Source organism: Vanacampus margaritifer, chromosome 3 (assembly GCF_051991255.1).
Source record: "Vanacampus margaritifer isolate UIUO_Vmar chromosome 3, RoL_Vmar_1.0, whole genome shotgun sequence".
NCBI lineage: Eukaryota > Metazoa > Chordata > Actinopteri > Syngnathiformes > Syngnathidae > Vanacampus > Vanacampus margaritifer.
This window is the reverse complement of record NC_135434.1, coordinates 1958537-1984821: the sequence shown is the minus strand read 5'-3', so window position 1 is coordinate 1984821 and position 26285 is coordinate 1958537. Positions and strand designations below refer to the sequence as shown.

At 41.7% G+C, this 26285-nt stretch overlaps 3 protein-coding genes and 1 pseudogene across 5 annotated transcripts; 2 read left to right on the top strand and 2 right to left on the bottom strand.

Moving 5' to 3' along the window:
* Nucleotides 1–15: 15 nt before the first annotated feature.
* Nucleotides 16–8368, bottom strand: LOC144048700 (uncharacterized; annotated as a pseudogene). The gene is made up of 5 exons (XR_013293404.1): nt 8155–8368; nt 6428–7720; nt 4660–4763; nt 4497–4582; nt 16–2583 (listed from the first exon to the last, which is right to left on the bottom strand). The product of XR_013293404.1 is annotated as an uncharacterized LOC144048700 (transcript).
* A 549-nt stretch (nt 8369–8917) lies between these two features.
* Nucleotides 8918–10563, top strand: LOC144048587 (uncharacterized). Its single transcript, XM_077560723.1, has 2 exons — nt 8918–9227; nt 9571–10563. The coding sequence occupies exons 1-2, from the start codon at nt 9071–9073 to the stop codon at nt 10329–10331; spliced, it is 918 nt and encodes a 305-aa protein (XP_077416849.1). The 5' UTR covers nt 8918–9070; the 3' UTR covers nt 10332–10563.
* Nucleotides 10564–11079: 516 nt separating this feature from the next.
* Nucleotides 11080–18010, top strand: LOC144048560 (uncharacterized). 2 transcript variants are annotated; one of them, XR_013293367.1, is made up of 6 exons: nt 11080–11353; nt 11745–12478; nt 14001–14124; nt 14227–14366; nt 15765–15940; nt 16034–18010. XR_013293367.1 is itself a non-coding variant. In XM_077560684.1 (5 exons), exons 1-5 carry the CDS (start codon nt 11176–11178, stop codon nt 15810–15812), a joined length of 1224 nt encoding a protein of 407 aa, XP_077416810.1. In that variant the 5' UTR covers nt 11080–11175; the 3' UTR covers nt 15813–18010. The 2 variants fall into 2 exon arrangements, 1 of the variants encoding a protein (XP_077416810.1); XM_077560684.1 differs by having other exon boundaries at nt 15765–18010.
* On the bottom strand, nt 17823–25143 carry slc25a25a (solute carrier family 25 member 25a). The gene is made up of 10 exons (XM_077560672.1): nt 24882–25143; nt 23841–23967; nt 23678–23765; nt 23494–23605; nt 21117–21275; nt 20490–20642; nt 20285–20392; nt 19375–19542; nt 19151–19295; nt 17823–18681 (listed from the first exon to the last, which is right to left on the bottom strand). Exons 1-10 carry the CDS (start codon nt 25041–25043, stop codon nt 18497–18499), a joined length of 1407 nt encoding a protein of 468 aa, XP_077416798.1. The 5' UTR covers nt 25044–25143; the 3' UTR covers nt 17823–18496.
* Nucleotides 25144–26285: the final 1142 nt, after the last annotated feature.

The window sequence follows — 26285 nt, the reverse complement described above, 5'->3', positions numbered from 1 at the left end:
ATATTTAAAAAATAATAATTTAAGACAGAAAATTAAGCGTATTTTGAAAGAGGTAAACAACACCCATTGATTACCAACAATTAAAAAAATACTGTGGACCTCATCAACTCAATGTATAGTTTCATTTAAGCGTTCTACAATCAAGTAACCAACTACTTGCACAATACATCTCACAGCGCTACGCTCCTTGATAACATTTTCACCAAAATGAAATCGAAAACGGGATATCTAATGTTACTGGAAGCCACTCAACGTTATACGCTTTGAACACTATCTTGAACATAATTCTGTTATGTTCTACTTAAAAACGAACCATAATTGAACTTAAAAAGGAACTTTATTTAACAAAACACAAATAAAGTACATAAAAATTTAAAAACACATAAAGGGGGGTAAACAGGATTGGCTAAAAACTTCATTCTAATCTTTTCAATTACTGTAGATGTAAATTGTATTTGGATCTAATTCAGTCATTCTTTTGTGTGCCACTAGAGGGAGCCCCGTGTACTACTGTGAGAATCACCGTACAGCACTACACGACTAAATGGAACATTTACAGATGTTGGGAAGAAGAACATTCAGTAAAGACAACGCTTTGAATACAGTGATATCGCGGGGGACTACCGTTTTTTTTTTTAACATTTATTCCTCAAGAGCGTGCAGTCAAACTGGCCCCGAGGGCGCAACTTCCACTAAGGGTTTTTTCTGCCGTGTGTGTTCTCATGTGTTTGACCATGTTGGACTTATGGGAGAAGGTTCTCCCACAAACTGAGCAACTATAAGGTTTTTCTCCAGTGTGTGTTCTCATGTGTGATGCCAGGTGTGGCTTTTGAGTGAACGCTTTACCACAAGTGGAGCAACTAAATGGTTTTTCCCCAGTATGCGTCCTCACGTGCGACGTCAGACTGTGTTTTTGAATGAAGGATTGCTCGCACACTGTGCAACGAAAGGGTTTCTCTCCTGTGTGTATTCTCATGTGCGACGCCACGCATGACTTGTGCGAGAACGTTTCCGCGCACACTGAGCAACGATAGGGTTTCTCTCCGGTGTGCGTTCTTGCGTGTAATATCAGGCTGCTTTTACGAATGAAGGCCTGACTGCAAAGCGGGCAACTGTAGGGTTTTTCTCCAGTGTGTATCTTCATGTGCAACACCATGTGCGACTTCTGAGAAAATGCTTTGCCGCAGAACGAGCAAGAAAAAGGTTGCTCCCCCGTGTGCGTTTTCACGTGGGACGCCAGTTGCCGCTTTTGAGAGAACAATTTGCCACAAATGAAGCAATTGTAGGGTTTTTCACCCGTGTGTGTTCTCACGTGCGAGACCATGCTTCGCTTCAGTGTAAATTTTTTGCCGCAAAACGAGCAAGAAAAAGGTTTTTCCCCCGTGTGCATTTTCATGTGTGTTGCCATGTGTGACGTTTGAGAGAATGTTTTCGGACACAATGCGCAACTATAGGGTCTCTCTCCTGTGTGCGTTCGCATGTGTTTCGACATGTTGGACTTATTTGAGAACGTTTTCCCGCAAATTGAGCAACAGAAAGGTTTTTCTCCCGTGTGCGTTCTCGTGTGCGCGACCAGATTCATCTTTTGGGTAAAAGTTTTACTACAAACGGAACAAGTGAAGGGGTGTTCCCCAGTGTGCACGCTCATGTGTCGCCCCAGCTGCCGCTTTTGAGAGAACGTTTCCCTGCAAACCGAACAACTAAAAGGTTTCTCTCCTGTGTGTGTTCTGGTGTGTGCGGTCATGCTTCGCTTCATGGTGAACCTTTTCCCGCAAACGGAGCAAGCAAACGGCTTCTCTCCAGTGTGCACGTTCATGTGTGCGGCCATGTGTGACGTTTGGGAGAACGTCTTATCGCACCTTGAGCAACTGTAGGGTTTCTCCCCTGTGTGTGTCCTCATGTGTTTGACCATGTTTGACTGATTGGAGAATGTTTTACCACAAACGGAGCAAGAGAAAGGTTTTTCCCCCGTGTGGATTCTCATGTGTTGCACCACTTGTGCCCTGTGAGAGAACGTTTTGACACACAAAGTGCATTTGAGGAGTTTTTCCTTCACGTGCGTTCGCATGTGGCTAGCCAGCGTTGATTTTTTAGCGAAGGGTTTACCACAAACTAGGCAGGTGAAACGTTTCCGCCGCGTTGGTGAAGTTGTGAAGCTCAAGCGTTTGTGGTCAGCGTCAAGGTCGCTGTCGCTCTCCGTGTCGCCGCCGTCTGACAGCGGCGCCAACAGCTCGTCGTCTGTTGATGGCCCGCCACTGGGCTCTCCCGTTCCGCTGCGGCGACGACGCCGCGTCCGCTTGGGCGCTTCGTCCTCGCTACTCACACGCACGCCAGCCGGTGGCAGCTTGCTGACATCCAACTCCTTCTCTTCCTCTTTAATACGTGGGGTGTGTGGCTCCTCCCCTTTGTCTTGAACATGAGTCAGCCGTGCATCCTTCTCTTCCTCTTTAAAGGTGAGCAGCAGTGGATCATCTTCATCCACTTTCATGTGTCGTGGCTGCGGGTCGTCGCGCTCCAAACTGGAGTTGCCCTCATGTGGCGCAGACGCAAGTTCCTCCTGATGGACTCTCAGCTGCTGGATGTCTGCAAGGCACAACAAAAACAAAGAGAGATGACTCCAATTACTGCCACACGTTGATGTAAGAAAAAAAAATACAAGGTAGAGCTTTTTTGGGAGTTGAAACCTACAGTAGTTCATAAATAAAAGATTTCTCCCAATTTCTCAAATAATGAGTACTCGCCCATCCCTATATAATAGCAATAGTTATGAATTAACTCATTCACTGCTATTGACGGCTATAGACGTCAAAAATTCATTTAAACTATTTCTATTAGTTTCAATTTTTTTTCCACTTTTGTTAACAAGAGTATGAACATTTTTTATTGTATGTTTAGAACAGATATAAAATATATGATTAATCGTCAGTTAACTAGTAAAGTCATTGTAATTACAATTAAAAATTCTAATTTCCTGATGCCCCTAATTTAAAAAAAAAAAAAGATTATTAACTCTTTGACTGCCAGACGTTTTCAGAAAAGGGATGCCGTGGGTGCCAGCCGATTTTAAGCATTTTGACTGATCTTTCAAGGTCCATAGAAAATTATGTGTTTGGACTATGGAAACACACATACTACCAAAAAAAGATTGGACTCTCATCTTTCACCAGAAAAAAAAAGCTTGTTTCTACCTTATTCCGTTTTTCAGTAATCCACAATAGAAAATGGTTAGTTTCACCTCTGTTTTGAAACAAACGTCTTTTAACGTCTTTGGCACTCCTCTGTAGGATTTTACTAAACGTTATTTAACGTTTTTGGCAGTCAAAGAGTTAAAAATTAAGGGCGTCAGACGATTACAATTTTGAATTGTAATTTAGCAGATGACTTCAATAGTTAACCCAGGATTAATCGCAAACTTTAGATCTGTTCTAAATGTACAATTTAAAAAATTCTACGTTTTCATACTTTTGTTAACAAAAGTGGAAAAAATGTGAAACTAACAGAAATAGTATTAATATTGAATTTTTGATGTCAATTGCAGTGAATGAGTTCAAGGTTTGGTTCAGCCCCAAGTGGATTTTTTCCCCCTGAAAAGCCATTAGCTATAAATGATAACATATGGTAAAATCCGTATGGCGCAAGCTTTTATAGGTCAAACTTAAAAGCAAAAAATGTAATATCTCAAAAACCCTGATGTGCTAGGGAAAAAAGTAAAGACCTTTTTTTGGGTCAGAAAATACATTACTTTTTGGGGGGAGAAAACACTGATTATTTTTAGTTTTTTTCAATATTATTATTTGTATTATAGGTATTTATTTCTGAACACTACAAAAGGCACTGTGATTGCACACCTAACTGTTCCCTTAGTTGCGTGCTCTTCGCGCTTCCCGAGGGCCTTGAATTCTAATTTTAAACAGAATGAAAACGCTCCATATAAAAACCTCAATCGGAATAAAAAGGCCAAAATCTGGAAGGAATTTCAATCGGATTCACGGGGGTGGTTTTGCTAATCTGAACAAGCAATATTAATCCTCTTTTACCAGAGATCGTTATCACTTTACGTGACCAATGGATCATGGCCATTATGAATCTGACTGGTCATCAAGATGACTGATGCAGGCATCGATTTATGTCTTCTCCCTTGACAAATTTTCAATCTTCTCACCCTGGTTGCAATATGGTGCAAGTAAACGGTGAAAGGAGACATAGTCACTCTCACCTGTAATGTTGCAACCGACACAACAAAGTAAACTGACATTGTTTGGCTAGCAACATTATCTATGCGGAGTAAAACTGTAAAAAAAAAAAAAAGCGTACAACTCCAACAAGTCGGTCGCAGTTGTATTCACGTGATGCATGACGTCACTGGAAAACTGTCCATCCCTAATTATGTTGCTGTTATTTTACTATCGATAATAATCCATTCACTGAGAGTCCTTTTACTTTATTAATGTAAAAAAAATATTGCATGTGGAAGGCCAACGGACACGTGGACATACCTTGGCTGTGCAAAGCGATGTGTTTCTCGCTAGCAACTTTTAGTGTTTTTTGTTGTAGCTCGTTCTCCTCGTGCGACGCCATTGCTCTGTTAAAAAGACAACATTTTATTAGGCGCTTCCTTTACCAGCTATGTAATGTTTTTTGCCCCTCACTTCTTTTTACCTGGTCGCCGTCGAACAGCTTGCGCCGTTGCGGACACTGTCTTGAAGCCACTGCAACTTCCGCATTTTTCTTCTTCGATGGTAGCTTCCCTTGTAGAAGTGTGTCTATCGCAATGTACGACCGCCATCTTGTGGCGGCAACGATGACGTCTCAAGACGAAAGATTGAACGAAATACTAGCAATAGTTCGGACTTGTATTCATAATCAGCCCGTGAGCAACACTGACAAGTTTTTAGCGAACGCTGCGAGGTACCTATTGTTTTTGCAAGAATTCTTGTTGTTATCATTATTATCATCAATTTTAAGGAACTAAAGATGAACAAAAACTCACCAAACGTTGCACACACATATGGTCTGGCGAAAAATTTGCTGTCGTCATTCACGAGCAAAAAAAAGAAAGGGCGCCCCCTACTGACCCCTGTCCGAATACACAAATAAAGAACAAGTTTCAAAAAATAAATATAAAAATGTATGTGGGGGAAAAAATGTTACATTTTAAAAAACAAAATGTAACATCTGGTTAAAATTTTGATATGTGACTGATTTGAGGTGTCTCATAATTAACCTCTACTGCATTTATGACGTCACTACTGTATTGGGCATTTCAGTTTAAATAGCAGCAATGAAGTATTTCAAATACATTGGAGTAATTCATATTGAGTACATACATTGGTTGTCATTTTTTTTTGTATTCTAACATTCCCGAAAATTTTACCTTCGCTTTTCAAAAAAATGACAATTCAGTGGAGACAATATGCGGTCTGCTTTGCATGCCAAGGTATGCCGGGGGATACGACTGTAACAAAAAAAAAAAATCCGCCTTTGTGCGTCCGCATGTGTGTAGTCAAACCTATGAGCATAGCTTTACGGAGCAACGAAAAAGCTTTTTCTCCTGTGTGCGCTCGCATGCGTGCCACCATGCTTGCCTTCTGAGAGAAAGTTTTGCCACACACAGAGCAACCGAATGGTTTTTCTCCGGCGTGGGTTCTCATGTGTGTCACTAGATTGTTGTTTTAAAGACAATGTTGGACCACAAACTGAGCAACTAAAAGGTTTTTTCTCCAGCGTGTGTCTCTAGGATGTCCGTTTTGGGCTTTTTGCACAGGCCTTCTGCTGATCTCATCTAATGAAGACTGCAGGGCCTCGTGAAAGGTGAAGGATTCAGAGAATTGATCCACTAGTTTGACATTAATTATGTAACCATTCAAAAGCCTTTTTTCTGTGGAATTAACAGGAAAGTGCAGTCAGTACACACACTGAAAAACTGTTTAGGGAAAAGCAACATAACAGTCAAACTTGTGTGAAAATAACAGTTTACCAAACCATATTATTTCATGTGGCTGTTATGATGAACAATGCATTGGCGGCCATGTTTACTGTTGCGTAACATCGACTTGCCACCCGCTGGCTTGTGAAAGAAAAGAAGTCAATTTTGCATCCAAACCAAACTGAAACGTTCAACTTTTATTAGCGGCACATTAATTCAACCCTGTTTTTATTTAACCACCTGAAATAGGTATTAACAGTAACATTTTTAGAGTGTTCATATTTTGGGTGCTATGTGACAATGACTACATTTTGACATTTTTTCACAGCAATATTTTTTGCAAGCAAGTTTTTATGAAATCACATTCTCTCGCTCCTCTCAAAGTGCCCGTCCTATCCCTTGTCTATTAGGCATTCCCGTTTTCCAAGTAAATACAAGCTTTGGATGTCACGGTTCATTGCTGTCCAACGTTGATTCTCCCTTTGTTGTGGCTGCATGTGCAGTCAAAATGGACTTCTGGGCAGAACTTCCACCACAAAGTGAACAACTAACAGGTCGTAATTCCTGCGTGGGTCCTCATGTGCGATTTCATATTCGACTTATCGGCAAAGGTCTTATCGCACAAGGAGCAATGGAAGGGTTTTTCTCCTGAGTGTATCGTCATGTGCAACTCCATGGTTTGCTTTAGAGTGAACCTTTTACCGCATATAGAGCAAGGAAAGGGTTTTTCTCCTGTGTGTATCCTCATGTGCGGCACCATGTTTCTCTTCAGAGTGAAGCTTTTCCCGCAGACTGAGCAACAAAAGGGTTTCTCTCCCGAGTGTGTTTTCAAGTGTGTTTCCAAATAGTCTTTTCGCGTGTACGTTTTACCGCAGGTTGAGCAACTAAAAGGTTTTCCTCCCGTGTGTATTCTCATATGCGGCGCCAGGTTTTTTTTCAGGGTGAATGTTTGACCACAAATTGAGCAGCAAAAGGGTTTTTCCCTTGTGTGCACTCTCATGTGCGAGTCCACGTGTTCTTTTATGGAGAACGCTCTACCACAAGTCGAGCAACTAAAGGGTTTTTCTCCTGTGTGCGTTCTCATGTGTCTAATCATGTTGCCCTTTTGAATGAATGTTTTAGAGCAAACCGAGCAACTAAAGGGGTTCTCTCCTGTGTGTATCCTCGTGTGCGATTCCATTTGGTCTTTTGTAGAGAAGGCTTTACTGCAAAACGAGCAATTGAAGGGTTTTTCTCCCGTGTGTGTCCTCATGTGTCGATACAAATGTTGTTGAGATAAACTTTTGCCACAAACTGAGCAGGGGATACGTTTTTTACATGCTTGTGACGCGTCATTGTTGCCAAGAGTCGTTTCCTTTCCGGAGCATTTCAACCGCTCATCGTCACCTCGGCAGTCGGCGTCACGTCTCAAAGGTTCTTCCACCTCGTCGCTGTCCGACAGAGGCGCTAACAGATTGTCCGGTGACGGCCCTCCACGGTGGTCTTCACCCGTGCTGTGATGATGACGCTGCGAGCACTCGGGTGGTTCGTCCACAGTGATGACGGTTAGCGGCAACTCACTGACGTGAAGCGCCTCCTCTTCCACCTTAATGAGGGTGGGCTGCGCATCCTGCACTTCCTCTTTCACATGATAAGACTCTCCATCCTCTTGTTCTTCCTTAATGTGGAGGTGCCACAGATCATCTTCTTCCTCTTTAATGTGAAAGAGTTGTGGATCCTCTTGCTCCAAACTGGAGCTCTTCCCCTTCGACTGAGGGGGAAGGCCTTCCTGATGACCAGTCAGCTGCTGGATGCCTACAGGACACAAACACGTCAATTATTTCATTACTGCAAAGCAAATCAACACTTTGTCGTTGTGTGATGGAATACACTTTCAGACAGTAGAACCCAACAGATATAGATTTTTGAGACTTCTGATATTTGGCGGAATTGAACCCTGACAACTGATTAATCAGGCCAATAAAAAAAAACATATTACGAATAAAACAGCTTATTTTTTTTGTCACTCAACAAAATAATGACCTCTGCAATTCACAGGGGGTTGAGGCCAAATACATTTTGCGTTCTTAAACGCCACCCCCAAATAAAAGACGATTTGATATTTGATACTACGGGGGTGAGAGATACAGTTCAAGGATCCTTGATTTTGAAGCGGAGCCTGTCGATTTGGATTTGATATGACACGGCTCAGTTCAAGAAGTTATGTTGTAATGTACGTGTGCACAGACCTTGTATGTACAACACCATGCGATTCTCGCCATCAACCTCCAGTTGTTTTAGTTGTCGCTCCTTCTCCTCATACAACGCCATTGTTCTATTAAATAGTCAGGATGTGTTCTTAGTTACTCCCTACACAAACTACTTCCGCTTCTGAACGAGTTTTCAGCTCGATTTCACCTGGTCACCGTCGCCTCGTCTTGTTTTTGTGAAGCCAGCGCCACTTCCGCCTTGTCTTCTTCTATTGTATTTTTAGAGCAGCGCGGTGTCCATGCTTATGACACGGCTGCCATCTTGCGGCGATATTGAGGGCAAGGGTAAAAGTTCAAAGAAACTGGTCAACGAAAGGCCCATTTTTATTGTATGAATGATGACCTCACTCTCCCGTGTTTATTCGTACAATTTAGAAGATATACATTTAGAAGCCTGGTTTCCGTTTTGGGAGAAACAGGTTGGTTTTGTTTTTGTCTCTCAGAACGTACTTACATACTGTCCCGGCTAGGAGGCGGTAATGCTCCTTAAACGCCAAATCCACACTGGATTTGAATAATAATAAGTTTGGGATAGTTAATGCAAGGCAGAATGCCCAATATTTTTGATAATAATGGTAAAACAGATTATTCACAGATGTAGATTTATTAAATGTCTACATTTTTATATTTTCAGTTTTAAAGAGAATGGGAAGCGAATGTTAAAGATTTTTGTTGTTTTTGCTCCGTTGTACGTACACAGGCTGATCCCCACTCCGAACAAGAGGTAGCAGTAATGCACCGTAGGCGCTAAATGTCGACCGTCACTATATATGAAGAGAAGAAGAAAACTGCGGAAGTTAGCAAGAGGATAGCTTTTTTTGTTTTGGTTTTAACTGAACAAGGTTTGAGTTTCTAGTGCGGTCCTTGTCGTCATTGAACTTTCTCCAACGTGAAGATGTTGAAAGAGTTGGTACGGGAGCGATTAAATGCGGCCGCTGACGAAATTTTTGAACTGTTTGAAAGAACGATCGCCTCGTACGAGGAGCAACTCAGTCGACAACGACGACAACTGGAAGCTGTTTGCAAGACTCAAATTGTCATACGCACCGAAGGTCTGCTCACAAACCTTATACTTAGTATTTATAACATTTTGTTAACCCAATGATTAATGTTAATATTTTGTGTGTGTTTTTAAATCAGCTGACCAGAACAGTGCCTTGGCGTCGCACAACAGCGGGCCTTACTTTTATGGCGTCATTTTATATACTGGGTCTAAATTGTCCCACAGTTGTTCAACGTTGCCTTAAAGTTTATTTTAAAAGTCTTTACAAACAAACAAAACCATATCTGTATTCAGGCTAACCCACTCATATTTTGCTTTGTTTTGAAATGTACATATCATACCAGATCATTTTTGACTGATGTAATCTAAACTGTTTGTGTTGTTTTTTGCAGACATCCAGCAGCTGATTGGTCACCAGGAAGAACATCCCCCTCAGTCGCAATGGGGGCACTCCAGTTTGGAGCAGGAGATTCCTCAGCCGCCTTTAATTAAAGAGGAAGAGAAGCATCTAGTGCTCCCCCACGTTAAGGAGGAAGAGGAGGTGGTTCATGTCAGCAACTTGCCTCCGACCAGTGTCTCTGTGGAGAATGAAGACGTTAAAGACGAACCACCCGAGTGGTCGCAGCTTCACCATCACAGTCCAAGTGGAGACCAGTGTGATGGACCGCCATCAGTGGATCTCTTCGTTCCACCGTCACACAGTGATGACATAGAGAGTGACACAAACTATGAAAGAGATGACAATCAGTTGAAAAGTTCTGAAAAGGAATCGACTCAGGGCAAGAAGGACTCCTCGCAAATGCGTTTTACATGTCCAATTTGTGGTAAAGGTTTTTCTCAAAAATTGTATAGACACATGCGAACGCACACGGGAGAAAAGCCCTTTCGTTGCTCAACTTGTGGCCGAACATTCTCTAGAAAGGAACATTTGGAAATACACATGAGAATACACACAGGAGAAAAACCCTTTAGTTGCTCCGTTTGTCATAAAAAATTCACACATAAGACCACCATGGAATCACACATGAGAATGCACACGGGAGAAAAGCCTTTTAGTTGCGCATTTTGTGCTAAGACGTTCAGTCAAAAGCAAAGTATGCTGGGACACATGAGAATACACACAGGAGGAAACCCCTTTCCTTGCTCATTGTGATTTAAACATTCACTGAGAGAGAGGTCATGCGTGAAATTGCACATGAGAAGAAATTGTGAATGCGGAATAAAATTCATGGAAATCATGGGAATGGAATTTTGTGGAATTATATTGAAAGTAAGAATGATACTGGTGAAAAATGTACAATATGTTGAAAAGTGGAATGATAATGGTGAAAAATATGGATTGACATTAAAAGATATGGAATGATGTGAGGTGATCATGATGCTAATTTGGAATTACAGTGTATTATTGAACAATAGAGATGTTTGGTTTGTTGGAACTCATTGCCAAAATGAATTAAATGAGCTAAACATTTTTGAATTTCAATTAGGAACGATCTGATATGTTGAAATTAAAAATGAAGAAAAGAAGGAGGACGTCTAAGGAGAATAATTTTATTCGTCACCGATTTGACCGGTTGTCTTGGTCATGTGCCATTTTGTCGCTCTACTCAGTCGACTTGTTAGTTTTGGAGCAATCAGCTGCAATTTTGCAACAATGACGCAGGTACACGCGTTCCTGAGTTGGAAATACAGTAAGTAAGCAATTAAAGTAATACGAAACATGTAAAGTATGTTTACCATGCATTTCTAACAGTAAAACAAGTCACTGAATAGTGATTAGTGAATCAATAGATGCTGTCTCTTTGCTGCTGATACAATAATATGACAACAGGTGGCGGTAATGCACTTTAAACAATAATTGCCACCCGCGAATGAATGAAAAGAAGAAGAAAAGTGCCGGAAATTAGCAATAGCGTAGCATTCATCGCTTCAAGTGGACAAATCGCAAGGCTCAAGTGTTTTTTTTCTGTTGCCTCTGAATTGTCTTCAACGTGAAAATGTTGAAAGATTTGGTAAGGGAGCGACTGATTGCGGCCGCCGACGAAATCTTCGGACTGTTTGAGAAAACGATCGCGTCGTACGAAGAGCAACTACGTCGGGCGAGAGAAGAGAACGAGCGACAACGACAGCAACTGGAGGCTGTTAGCATGTCTCAAATGATGCTAAGCGGCGAAGGTTTGTTCTTAATATATACCGCATTGTATTTCTCTAATAAGGACGCGCAAAGCATAACATGAATCTGTCGCAACACAATCTGTCACAACAACCACGCAATCGAAACGATGATCACTTTCTACGTGTTAATTTAAACGACATGTGTAAATGTTTATAAGATCCCTTTTGCTACTACAGTCGATCTCCGGTAGTCGCGGGTGACATGCTTTGGGGGATACAGAATAAATAAATCAATAACATATGTGAGTATGTACACAGAAGCAAAATTGCAATTAGATCATTTTGTTAAATTGTTGAGACCTGAATTCTACCCGAGGACCACGTGACCACTAAGGGCGGTCCAAGAGGACCAATTGTCTCACCTGTTTTGTCCGTTGCTTGTGTCTTACAGATGTCCAGCCGCTGACCGCTTGTCAGGAAGAACCTTCCTTTCAGGCACAGTCTGAGACCTCCACTTTGGACTGGGATCATGTGCGGATCCCCCACGTTAAAGAGGAACTGGAGGCTTTCGATATAAGCAAGTTGCCGAGCTTGCCTGCGACCGATGTCTCCGTGGAGAGTGAAGACGACGAAGCTGAACCGCCCGAGTGGTCTCGGTTTCATCCTCTCGGTCGGAATGCAGACCACCATGAAGGACCACCGCCAGACGACCTTTTTGCTCCGTTGTCATTCAGCGACGACGACATGGAAGAAGAAGCGTCGGGCGCGGCCACACCCACGCGTCGGCTGCGCAACATTCGAGTTTACAGAGCCAAAGCCCGCTTCAGCACGTGTATGGCCTCACGAAGAAGTCCCGTGGCCGAGACAGCCGCTGCCTCCCCTACCACGGAGGCGCCCGGCGAAAAGACTGGCACATCTTTGGATTATGAGACGGACCACGAAAGAAAAAGGAGGAGTTCAGCCGGTGCTTCTCCCGCCACGGAGGCGCCCAGCGAAAAGACTCACAGGTCTTTTTATTGTGAGACGGAGCAAGAAAGAAAAAGGAGGAGTTCAGCCGGTGCTTCTCCCGCCACGGAGGCGCCCAGCGAAAAGACTCACAGATCTTTGTATTGTGAGACGGAGCAGGAAAGAAAAAGGAGGAGTTCAGCCGTGTGGGAACATTTTGATGTCGTATCATCAATGAGGGTATTTGTTTTCATCACCATTTGAGCTGCAAGACAACCCCAAAAACATGTTCTTGACAACAATATGTTCCATGTAGCCCCACTAGTCTAAATACCGTATTCTGGTCAATATTGCGTTAGTGGAATTTGAGTTAAGCCGCAAAATCCAGCAGCTTCTATCAATATCATTTTGCTGTCAAGTGAAAATGACATCACATTTGCTCAGGTAACAACCAATCACAGCTCAGCTTCAGAAAGCAGGTGAGCTGTGATTGGCCCGTTGCCTGAGCCCTGAGCAACTTTGATGTCATCTTCAGTCAGAAGCAAGTGGCAAGATGGCCGCCCCCTGAGATGGAGAAAAACGGCTGCGTTTTGATTCATAACTCATGTTCCACGAATGTCATATTAATCAGAATGTCTTAATGTTTACACTAGTGAGGTCACATATAACATATTATTATAACACTTTATTAATCCATTAAATATATTTTTTTCAATTTCTATCTCTGTTCAAAAGCAGGACATTCTCTCAAATTGACAAAATGCACAAACATGAATTGATTAGGGATCAGTTACGGGTTTGGCGTGTCAAAAAATAGACTAAATTGTTGATTATTGTTTTCCAAAAGTAAGAGCAGATGTCTGCAAATGTCTTATTTTGAATAATTGTTCCGCGCCGGGTGGCAAATAGGGAAACTACTGTTATGGCGAACACTAAAGAGTCATGGATGATGAACGCAGAGACGAATTATGGCAAACGATGCGCTACACCGAAGACAGCGGACGAAACGCAAAACAAACCAAAGAGGCATTGCGGGCTGCGTGGGACCGTGCTGAAGCAAACAAGAGGACAAACAAACGTCTCCCCGGCATGGAGGCAACAAAAGGCTTTTATTTTAAAGGCCCCCCTTGAGGCCAATGCGGGAATTAGTGCTCCTCCCTTGCACTGATTGGTGGCCTGAGCCGGGGGACGAGGACCACCAATCGGGGAGGGGCACCGGCGCACGCACACAATCCACCACTCAACAAAAAAGAAAACAACATAGGCCGTAGCAATAATAATAATAATAATAATAATAATAAAAAAAAGAATGATAAGATGACATTGGTCAACATACATTTTGGTGCAAAGAAAATTTCAACAATTTTATGAGCCAATATTAGCAATTCAAAAACAAGTGACGTCAAAGCGCAAATGTTACTTTTAGTAATTTTGTTAACTGTCAAAGCACATTATCAATGAATTCATTGTCAACAATATCAATCTAAAGAAAATAGAGCCAATTCAAAGAAATAAAGTCCCCAGAAGACGTAAAATAAAATAAAAAGTTGGCCATTGTAATCAATCCCCCCTTTTCATGGATGAGCAATTTCAATACATCAATTTGCAGATTTGAAATCCAATTCAAAGTGAGCCTTAGTTGAAATCATTGATTTCAATTTTCGACAAAGAAGGGTTCGGTCAATGCGCCAATAGGAAACTGCTGATTTTCCAAAAGATTGGCGACTCCCGTTCGAAATGATTCCTTTTTGCTCCCCTGCAGGTTAAATGCCGCATTTGTTCGACGGAACTGTCGTACTTTAACAAAAGCACGTCCTCCATGCTGAGACATTTCCGAGCCAGGCATGAACACGAGGAGATCACAAATACACTCCGAGTCACCACAGGTATTCGCGCCTTTCACGACGTCCCCCCCCAGGCGGCTTCATTCATTCATTCATTAATAAGCAATGCATGTTTTCCCACCGTTTGCTTTTTTGGCCGTCAAGCCAACAGGAAACACGCGTTGGACCAGGCGGTTCTCAATTTCATCATCAAGGAGTCGCAACCCCTCAGCATCGTGGAGAGTGACAGCTTCAGGGAACTGCTTCGGGCCCTTGAGCCCTCGTACGTTTTGCCGAGCAGAAAGGTTTGTGTACGACACGCCAAAGCCCGCCGGTGGATATTCGGCGTTTCTTTCATCTCATTTTGAATGCGACTGCAGCCGTGCTTGAAAATCAAATCATCGGCCCGAGTTCTCATGCGCCCACTAAGGCACAATGTCAGGAAGTATATACGTGTTATAACATTTAAGTGCAGTATTAGCATGTTGCTACCAGAATATATGCATATATCTGGCATCTGCTAACTCCATTTGAGCGTTTTGATGACCCTGCATGGCTGACCGAAGGTTATTTTGTGAGTTACGTCCTTCTCCAGCCTCTCAACACTCGCCAATCAACAAACAATCGCCAGGCCAGATTTATATTCATGTGAGTGAATTACTAGTGTTCAAATTAGCTTCCTTTTTCCAATGCAATTATGGTATATTATTATTATTTCAAGTTTATTATTATTTAAGTCTTTTTTTTAAACGTTCTGCCTATAATTCATATCTTAGTTGCTTTAAGCTTAGCTTCTTTGACTGCCAGACGTTTTCAGAAAAGGGATGCCGTGGGTGCCAGCCGATTTAAGCATTTTGACTGATCTTTCAAGGTCCACAGAAAATTATGTGTTTGGACTATGGAAACACACATACTACCAAATGAAAGATTGGACTCTCATCTTTCATCAGAAAAAAAAAGTTTGTTTCTACCTTATTCCGTTTTTCAGTAATCAACAATAGAAAACGGTTAGTTTCACCTCTGTTTTGAAAAAAAACGTCTTTTAACATCTTTGGCACTCCTCCATAGGATTTTACTAAACGTTATTTAACGTTTTTGTCAGTCAAAGAGTTAACGGGATCGTAAAATTAAGTTATTTTAATCACATGTAGTTTCTAAAATAATCGGCCTGGACAAAAAAAAAACTTGAAAAGCTTGATAAAAACACACAGTTTTGATAAAAATAAATAAAATGTAAAGAATGATGTCACGTAAGTTTTTTTTATTTATTTTTTTACATTTTTAAATTTTTTATTTATTTGCGTATTTTTGCTTTTTGTGGTCGGGCTTTGTCCCTATCTCTTGCAAATTGTGGTGTCCGCCGTACATGAAAAGACGTCGCACTCCTCAGCAGCAATATTAGGTGTTTTTCACCAAGGTTAAAGAATATTTGCCTGTAAGTATTGTTATATTATCTGTCTACATGTGTTGCTCCTCCGTTTGTATTCTGCTGCTTTATAATGTTACAACAATGCGATTCCATTGCTATCCGTCTTTGTTAGTTTTCCTTTCGAAGCTTTGTTGTTATTGTGTGTAAATTCTCCGTAATTCTGTTTTAGTTTGACCGAAATCAAGAATTGTTCACTCTCCGCCAAACTGCTGCTTGTTGTGAAGCAAATTGAGTTGACAGTTTGCTTTTGATTGAACTGGGATTGATTTTTCAGACCGTCAAAGAATTGGGGCCCAAAAACATCAAGAACGAGCAGGAGTGAAAATGGAAGTACAGCAAGCTGTGGCGGTTGACGTGTGGACATCTGTGAGCGCCGGCGGAGGCTTGCGTACCCGGCGAGTGAGCCACAGCCTGGACCTTCTTCACAACAGTCTTTGGCACCCAATTCCGGCATGTTATCACCTTTTTAGCACTTTATTTTTATGGTTATTTGCTTGCAAATCGTGAACAAAGTAAAAGGCCTGTTTTTGTTTGCTTTTCAAGGATACCTGTGGTAGCAGAATGACGAACTTGGCAGGCTGACAACCAACACCACAGCCCATTCACTTATTACGTGTTAAGGTACAGAGCGACATGGTAGAGAATTTCGCTATTTCATGGATTATTTATTTATTGTCCCGGGTTCTAATAGTTTTTCAATTATGGCTTTTCTCTAATTTATTTTTTTGTTTTTTTTAAACACTTCATTTTCATTTTCATTAATATATGTATATTTTTATTTATATTTGAAGTCCAAAAGTTAAAGAATAAAATATTGTGTAATAAAGTAAGGCAAATTACAACTCTGTCTGACCTACCTTCTGTACGAACACACAGAAATATCAAAATAAATTTAAAAGGAACTTTGAGTTAAAGACAAAAATGAATAATTAATTTTATAAATGTAAAATGTTTTTATTTTGTTTTTCACTTTGAGTTTTTGGTAACTGCTACAACATTGGTTATAATTGTATCTGTTTAATTCCACTTTTTGCCACCAGATGGCAGCACTGTTTAAATTTGAAAGTGGCGTAATTATTAGCATTAGTTTGTTGTAAAAAGATGGATTGGTACCAAGGGTTAAAGCAAAAAATAATTTAAATGACTTTTTTTTTTCATGTTTAAATTGACTGCGGTCAATTACCATAAATTTTGCAGGGCAGTGGGGCGCACACTGATTCTTTTTAAATAATAATGTTTAGGGATTAATCAGGAATGAAAAATGTGAAAAGTATACGACCGCTCTAGGAGGGTAATTGGGAATGCAAAAAAAATAAAAAATACTTAATACATACTTAAAAACATCAAATTGATGCATTTTGAGAGATAAAAATCAAACAGACTTAAAGACAGTGTCAATGTATAATAAAATATCTATCTATACATAGTCATGTTATGCTACTGTATATAAGCAGGGTTGGGAGGCTTACTTTTAAATTGTATTCTTCTGATAGTTTTAGTTATTAACGTTGTCCAATCACGATACTATTAAAATAATGCAACTTGGACAGTAACAGTAATAACGAACTTTTATCCCAGTCGCTAGTTTTGACATTTTTATTGTAAATACATCGGTGCGTAATATGTAAAGAAGGTGGAACTCTTGACTCACGTTAGCATGTAGCGGGTTAGCAACTAGCGCCTCCGTAGCAGGACGCTGCAGCGCGCTGACAGTTCAAACTTTGTCCTTTTCTTCAGTTAGTAAATTCCAACGGGGAATAGCGATTAAAACATCCGCTTTCCTCTCCTACATTCAAACTAGCCGCGTAGTGTGTGGACGACTCGACTCTCGACATGTCCCGCCCGCAATGCCACCCTGCACTCTGGTTCCGCAAACTTCTCCTAAAATGGCTTGCTGCTTCTCCATGGAGAAGATACACACAGCATGAAATTGAAGACCTCACACAAATATTAAAATTCAATACTTTTCCACGATTTTTTTAAGGTGGACTTAATAAATTCAATGCGTGAAAGCAATATGCGTTTAGTTTTGGGCTCTTAAACAAATGTGCAGTCCCCACGGGGACTTGTTTATGGGGTGCACCGTCTCATTCTCAAAATGACGGAAATCTGTCCCCAGGTCGGAGAACTTTAACCCCTGATTAGTACACGGTTTGATGAGTTTCCTGTGTTTTAAAAACTTTATTTAAAAAAAAAAAAGTGTCCCATAAATGCTCTAGATTTTGGATTTCACTTTCTGTATGATTCGATTCCGAGGTGGGTTTATGATATTCACCAAATCTCAACCGGAATTTCCTTGTTTTTAGCAACCAGACTCAAGGACAAGAGGCACTTTTTCATTTTTAACAAGAACTTGCATTTATTTGCATGAAAATAAGTCTTTTAAAAATACTAAAAACAAAAAGTCTTCCCTGGAATATCTGGACTGCTGTGACATTCAGAGGCTTTTCCAACAAGGATTAAAGTGCAATGAGATGCTAATTTTTTCTTTTGTCCAAGCCCTTCTTGATGCCCCCCCCCCCCCAAAAAAAAAGAAGTTCTAACACTTGTGTGAATTATTTAACCTGAGGTGAACATTAGGACAACTACAACACCCTTGTAGTTTTGCACTATTCGTTAAGGCTGCCATTTAAATAGCACAATTCGGCTGTCAAGCTTACACGCACAACACGGCGCGTCCACGCCCTGCTCGTCTCAATAAGAACAATAAATAGTGGATGGAAATAAATAGTGTGTGGCGGCAGCAGAGAGAACAAACTGTGCAAACACGCTCAGTCCAACACAATGGCGCCTTGCCTGCCTTCCAACATTTGGTCCTCAAGTTGCAGTCGCTTATGCAACCGTGACAATAAATAGCAGCGTGCCAACGCGGACGACCTCCTGTCCCATCTTTCGTCAGCTGACATTCACAGAATGAGATCAAGGTTCACGAACCCCCGCCCCACCGTGGGTGGGAGGGATTCTCTGGCAGGAAGGAGGAGGGTGGGCTGGGCTGGGCTGGGGGTGTCAGCGAGAGGTGACGCCCAACTGCGTCTTGATGTGCTCGTACACGACGTAGCTGATGCTGACGGCGGGGATGACCTTCAGGAAATTAGGCGCCAGGCCCCGGTAGAGGCCCGTTGGACCTTCGGCCCGCAGGATCTGCTGGAAGAGCGCCGTCATGGTCGCTTGCTGGCTGATGCCCGTCGCAGCTACAAAAGGATTAAAAAATAATAATAATTAAAAAAAAATCAGATTTTAATCAAGCCCTCTTAAAAAAAAAGTCTCATGTAAAAACTTTCAATTCAGAAAAATCTTGTTTAAATGCGTTTAGATAATACGAACCAACATATCTATAGAATTCTTTAAATCACAATTGGGATAAAAAAAAAATAAAAATTTAAAGGCTGGATCAAATATTTGAGAAGCCAAAAATCTAAATCTGATTTACTCTCCCCCAAAAATTGTTAGATTAATTATTTTAAGAAAGGTTTAATCTACTTAATTTTCACTCCTAATTCTTGATTAAAAAAAAGCTAAACAAAAACACTTATGGAATGTAAAAATAAGAGGTAAAAAAATTAAAATAATAATAATAAAAATTTCCTACGTTTTGATGTTTTTGTCACACACACACAAAAAAAGGGGGCAGATTTGTTGTTGACGGTGTTGCGGCCTCACCTTGCGCTTGCATGCGCGTCCTCACGAGAGCGAGCGGGTAGCTGGCGAGCTGGCCGCAAGTGCTGGACACGGTGCCGCACGCCAGCAGCACCAGGACGCCGGGGTTGCTGGCGCCGTACTGCTGCAGGTAGCTGTTCTTTAAGGTCTGCCGGGCCATCGGACGACAACACGTTAAGCCAGGGAACGGTCTCAGGAGGAAAAGAGGAGCAAGTGGCGGCGCTTACCTCGTACACGGCCAGGTCGATGCCGGCGTAGGGGATGATGCCCAGCATGTTGGGCACGTAGCCCTTGTAGAACGCCGCCAGGCCCTCTCGTCTGAAGATCTGCTTGGCGCAGTCGGAGATGCCGGCGTACTGGCCCGTCGTCCTCAGAGCCAGACGTGTTTTCAGCACCTGACGTTTATTTAAAAAAAAAAAAAAAAAAAAAATTATAATAATGAAGGCATTGGCACTTATGTCATTTTTCATTCTTTGAGAACACAGTACATGAAGAACATATTGTTTTGAAGTTCTCCCATGACCATGTTTTACTTGAAACGGGAGGGTAGAAACGTGCACATTATTTAAAATCTGGTGGGCAGCGCGCCAATTTCAAAAGAACTAATCAGTCAGGCCCTAATTAACTCATTAACTGGCAGCCATTTTCACAGAAGCAATCCCCTTCACTCTTCACCCTTTTACTTGATTGTGACTGATTTTGCAAGGCCCACAGAATATTTTGTTCTATTGCAATAAAAAACATGGAACCAACCAAAAGAAAGATTAGAGTCTCTTCCTTCATCAGGAGAAAAAAAAGTATATTTCTATCTGTTTCTGTTTTGCAGCAATTAACATTAGAATATAGCCAAGTTTCATCATTATTCACAAATCTATTTAGAAATGTGAGTAATGAGGGTTTTTTTTTTTCAACACGGCCCCTGGTTGATCTCTTTTGCTCTGCTGCCACCTGCTGGCCGTTTGTGTAATAACTACCATTTCTTCAACAGTTCTTTGCAATTGAGAGGCTGCGTCAAAGCCTTCTGTATGCTCTGGCATAAAATAAATACAAAAACATTTAAAATAGAACGCATTTATACGTTTTTGTGAGCAAATGAGTTACTATCAACCCTTTCCCCTCAGTGTGACGGTGGCTCACCTCCATGGGATAGATGGCGCTCTGGGCGATGACTCCGGCCAGCGATCCGGCCACGAAGCGTTCCAAGATATTCAGCGTCTGCTTGTCGCTGCCAATCAGACGTTTGATCTATGGTGGGAAATCAGACAGAGACGTTAGCGAGCTCCCGTTTTAACGTACGGGCGGGGGTGGGGGGGGTGATGGGGGGGTCCGCGTTGTACCGCACCTGCTCGTACGCCATGAACTTCAGGGCCGACTCGGGCGCGATCTTGATGATGTTGACGCCGTTGCCTCGCCACAGTGAGCGCACGCCGCCCTCTTTGATCATCTGCATCAGGCCGCTCATGATGCACATGTTGTTGCTTCTGGTGCCGTACACCTGGATGGACACCGCCTTGTTAATATGCGCTTCGACTGTATATGCTTGAGACTTCCATCCATCTTCCGCTTGAAATGGCATAAAATGATCATTTCCCTAACATAGCTTTGATTATTTAGCCCGAGTCCAAGTGGTTTCACACGATGTTAGTATTAAGCCAGTGGACTTCAGTCAAAATTGTCACTGAAGTAGGCCAATGTGTAAAGTGGGTAAAAGTTGAGCTTGTGCCGCCAACCGGAGGCCAGCGACGCTCGTGTGGACCTTCAACCCGGGTATGACGCAGGAAGTGAGTGCGCGCCATGGCGCATAGACCTCGGACTCTGTTCACCCCCCCCACCCCATTTAAATATTAACTTTTGTTTTATAGTTTGAGATAAAATCGCTTTTGCAACTTCTGATGAGCTGACGTCAAGGTCCGATAAGATGCGCCACTTCCCCCTCGAGTTCCCCAACATAACCGACCGACCGCCTTACCTGCATCATGACTTTGACGCGGTCCAGGGGCGCCGTGCACGTCCTGGAAACCGCACCGGCTCCGCCGCCCGCCACCAGGTGGCGCCACCACATGCCACTCTGCTTCTCCTCGGTACTGAAGTCATCAGGGACCATCAGGTTCTCACCCACGTCGAAGATCTGGGCAGACAAGAATGAACATTACACAGTGAACATACAGCCGTCGCTTTCTGTAGGGATAAAACGCAGGACTATAAAGGATTGAGACATTCAATAATCTTGTCAGCAAAAAAGAGGCTGATCTTGAAATACTTCCAAGTTTTCTCTTCTTTCAAAAAGGCATCAGTGTTTAAAAGAACCCAGAATCTGCGATGGAAGTCGGGTTTACTGTAATTATTCATCTGTGGCATTTGTATATTGCTTACTTTTTATAAAAGCACTTAAAATATTTTAATCATACGTTGAATATATTTGAAAAGATGCAGGCTTTTCCAGTGCGCATTTGAGCATCGTAGTTGAGTTCAGGTTCTTTCATACGAAAATTGAAAACAATTGTCAAATAAAATGTTGATTAACAGCAAAAATAATAATAATTAGCAATAATATATATATATATATATTTTTTATGTTTAGTAAAAGGCATTTTGTTTTCAGGTTAAAGTATTACAAAAAGTATTATAACAGAAGGGACAAAATGTTGCACTATGAATAAGAATGCATTTTGGAATACAAGACAAGAAATGTTAAAGTGCTCTGAAATGCACTTCGCCCATGCAAGTATGTCGCGTCAAAATACACTTGCTCGGTTTGAGTGCATCAGGGGGGGGGAAAAAAAACAACCAAATTGTACAATTTGGCCTCAATCAAACGTAACAGTTGAAGAGGATCGTGTTCCATGTCCTCGAGTAAAGGTCACGCCGTGCAATAGCTTTGTTGTTATTGGCACCGTTGAGGGATCAGCGCGATGCCACGGTCCGCCGCAGTGGACGCTCACAAAAGGCCAACGCACGGCACAGTCAACCAGTAACCCCGATGTGCCATTTAACAGGTTAAAAAAAGGCACCCGGTGATTATTAGCGCCACCCGTGGGAGCCTCTTAACCGTCATCAGCTGCTCTCTTTGCCAGCGACTACTTTGGGGCGTTTACATAACCAGCACGCGTAATCCCGCCGGAGCTTATACACTGACGCACAGGCCAGGTTACTTCTTGGGGACTGACTGCCTCTTAATTGGCCCAAGACGGGAAGCTGCACTTTGGAGCCAATAAAGAGCAACTAATCATTTCAAAATAGACCATGTGATTATTTTACTTATTTTTTTTTTAAAAAAGGTACACTGTGTCTATTCGGGATGATAAAGTTTATGGCCGGATCCCATAAAAAGGTTGACTTTCCTAACGTTGTGTATTTATTTAAAAAATAATAATAATAATGGGGGGGGTTTTAAACTCTTCCCCAACTAAGATTTCTCCTTTAAAAAAATATATTTTAAGCCTTACAAATAACTATGGTTTGACATGACATTTTGCAAGGTCTGAGGTATTAAAAATGATAAATTAGGCCAATTTGGCCTGCATAATTTTCTGGCTGTGGGACATAAAGTGACAAATGTTGCTAGCAGAAAGAAAATGGATACAACCTATTTTCTTTTCTTTTTTTTTAAAGTTAATAAATAACTGACATTTTCCTGCCTCTGGGTATTAAAAAAAATAAGGAAAAGCAGGTCAGTATCAAGTCTCCTACCCCTATTAAAGGTTTCAATGCTTTGAAAATTTATGAATGGTTGATTTCATCCTATATTTTCCTAGCTATAGGCCTAAAAAAAAACAAAAAAAACAACAACTTTACAGCGGCTCAATGTGGACCTGATACAAACCCTGATCTGAGATATAGAGGACCAAAATTGGGCACAAACCCAAACAAATGCATTTGCTGGCACGTGCATTTCGGCCAATCCAAAGCCTGAAAATGTCTTAGCGCTCATTTTAACTCTTTGACTGCCAAAAACGTTAAATAACGTTTAGTAAAATCTTATGGAGGAGTGCCAAAGACGTTAAAAGACGTTTGTTCCAAAACAGAGGTGAAACTAACCATTTTCTATTGTGGATTACTGAAAAACGGAATAAGGTAGAAACAAACTTTTTTTTTCTGATGAAAGTCCAATCTTTTTTTGGTAGTATGTGTGTTTCCATAGTCCAAACACATAATTTTCTATGGACCTTGAAAGATCAGTCAAAATGCTTAAAATCGGCTGGCACCCACGGCATCCCTTTTCTGAAAACGTCTGGCAGTCAAAGAGTTAACGGCGAAGTGATAAAAAACACATAGAAAAATATGCCTGAGTTAAAGTATCTGCATGGGCAGACGCACGCCTGAGAAAGAACGCTTGCGCAACACACCGTTGAGTGCTTCCAGTATAGGATGATCTCGGGAATGCTCTCAGTCTCCTCCACCGTGGGGTACTTGCTCCATTCCTTACTGCTGATGGTTATGATGCCATTCTTGTCCATGCTTTAAACACAAAAATGGACACATTCAACTTCTGATCTGCACCAAAATAATTATGTAAATCCACTCAATTACCTCTTAAGGGCTTTCTCAGCAAGATGATGTGAAATGTGCACACCAATGTCCTGGAGAGCCTGGATGAATTCCTTGCTGTCCACTCGGCCTAGAGAAGAACGAAAACGGATTAATGCAAAACTAAGAGACACGTGCGGGTGGGGTTCAAATCTGAGACTCTCACCTGCATTCCTCTTGTCCAGCGTCGTGACCACCAGCTTCAGGTCCTTCTCGTAGTCCTGCAGGTAATGCACCAACTCCTCAAAGTCCAGCTGGTCATCGGACATGTCGGGCTCCCTCCTCAGGGTTTTCTGGAGGTCACATACAGACCGATGAAATGGATGCCAGTGTTCCTAATTTTGACCATTTAAAGTCAACCGTTGCCACCGTGACCCATTTGTGCGGCCTTGAGTGATGCAATGACTGCTCTATCTTTGACCTAAAGGCCGCAGAGGCCCCGCCAACACCGGTAATCCCGTCTGAAACTAAATCTAGAGCAGGTCGCTGGCACTAACTTTGACGCAGACAACGACACCCGACCCGACTTGTCAGGCAGTAATCACACGCACTCACAGGAAAGATAAATGTCAACTTTTAAACGAGAAATTTAGCTGCTGCAATCGCAAGATTTTCCTCAAAAACATTTGGTATAGAAATTGCATGGCAATGCAACTTTAAAGGTGCGGTGTGGCTTTAATTTTGCATATTTTCCCACCACAACCCAGATACACAAACATTAATTCTTCTTTTAAAAAAAGAAAATAAACGAAAAGTTGCACTTAATTTGGCGTCTTTTCTTGCTCGAATCCATTTTAAAAAGTGCTCCGTTACGTCACCAATGGCAATGAACTAGAAATAGCGGGCGACTTCCACGGCTCGCCCAAGCGTATTTAAGTCTTTTAAACAGAGCGGATAACCACTAAAAATACTAGAAAAGTATTAAGCACTTTGCAAAACTTCAAGTTGTTAAAAATAGTCAATAACCCGCGAAGGGAAAAGAACACGATTTTATAGTCGTGGCAGCTGTAACGCGGCGAGCTTTGCGGCCTGGTCGTAAGGTTTCATGCTAACTCAGCTAAGCTAAACCGGCCGGCACCCAGATAGAATCAATCAACGACTGTTAACCAAGTGGATTTGTGACTTGTAAGTATTATTACACGCTCCAATCCGAGTAAATATTTAGACAAAACAGTAATACAACATAATGTAAAGGATTATTTCTTACTTTTCGCCAACGTTGGTAGGTGGAAAACTCCTGAGACGGCAAGAACACGCTCAGTTTATTGAAGAGCGAATTGAGTTCAGTCGGAAGTCCGTTCGACTCGAAGTAGTCCACTTCCACCGGGTCGGAGTTGGACACGGGGACATAAAGGCACAGGGATCGCATGCTTGGTTCCGTCGACTGCAAATTAAACCACAATAATTAAATAACTAGAGGAGCGCAGGATACCCTTTCCCCGTGGACTGCCGAAATGCCGCTGGGTTGCGAGAAGCCGGCTTCTAAAGAATGTCGTGAAGCCGCGCCTCTTCCAGTAATAGTGGCACGTCATTGGCTGTCGCTGCCCTCTCGCGACCTGCGACTACGTATTTTTACTACTAGCCAATCCAGAGGCTTGCTCATTGCTCGGCGTTGTCCCGCCTTATAATTGCGTAAGGAATGGCGCTTTGTGGACCAATCCTGTGCTCGCTTCTGTCCAGCGTGTCAAAGATGAACCAATCCGGTGTGTTCTTACAATCAAAAGGCTGCCCGAAGCGACCTAGGTAGTGAATGGCGGCACAAGGCCCCCCACAGAAAGCGTTAACTAATCATTCTTAAGGCAAGAAACACATAATGATAAAAAAAAAACACTGCTCACACTAAACAAGATGGCTTGTGTTTGCAAGTTGTACCAATTCTGCTCTTTCTATTTTATTTGAATAACAAAATATAGGGCAAAATAGAGTTGTTTTAAACTTTATTTTGGCAAAGTGTACTATTCTTTAATCAGGCAAGACATTTGTTTGATTAGAAAGGGATTTAAATTAAAATATATGACACATTAGAACAGCACAATCAATACACTGCACAGCAATAAAGAAAATAATGCCATTGACATGTTCCCTCTTTAGTCATCAGGCATATTTTCCAGAGAATTGGCGGTATTTTAAAATTCTGCTAGGTTATATAAACTAATAAGAACAACTGTATGACCTGTACCGCACAGGTGAATCATGCAAAATTCTCAACTTAACTCATCTTTATATTTATATAGCGTTTTCACAACAGCTGCAGCTGTAACGGAGCGCTTACACTTACAGAAGACATAATATAAAACATTACCAATAATACAATCTTAACAAACCAACAAATCTTTTTTCCAATTCCTACACAATGAACAATACTATCAAAGAAGTGCAACTGAACCTAATTTTAACACGTCCTAGTATATTTCCTACATTCCCTTATTTTGTCTCAGCAGTTCTGGTCTTGTCTCAGTCTGGAGCTTCCAATTGATTGAATTGTGCATGGAGTGTTATGTCACTTGGCTTGTTGTGTCTGAAAATATCTTAATGCGTTGATCTGGAAGGAGAAACAGGAGCGAGCTCCAAACACCAGAAAAAGGCACAGAGCAGAGTTATACTATACTTC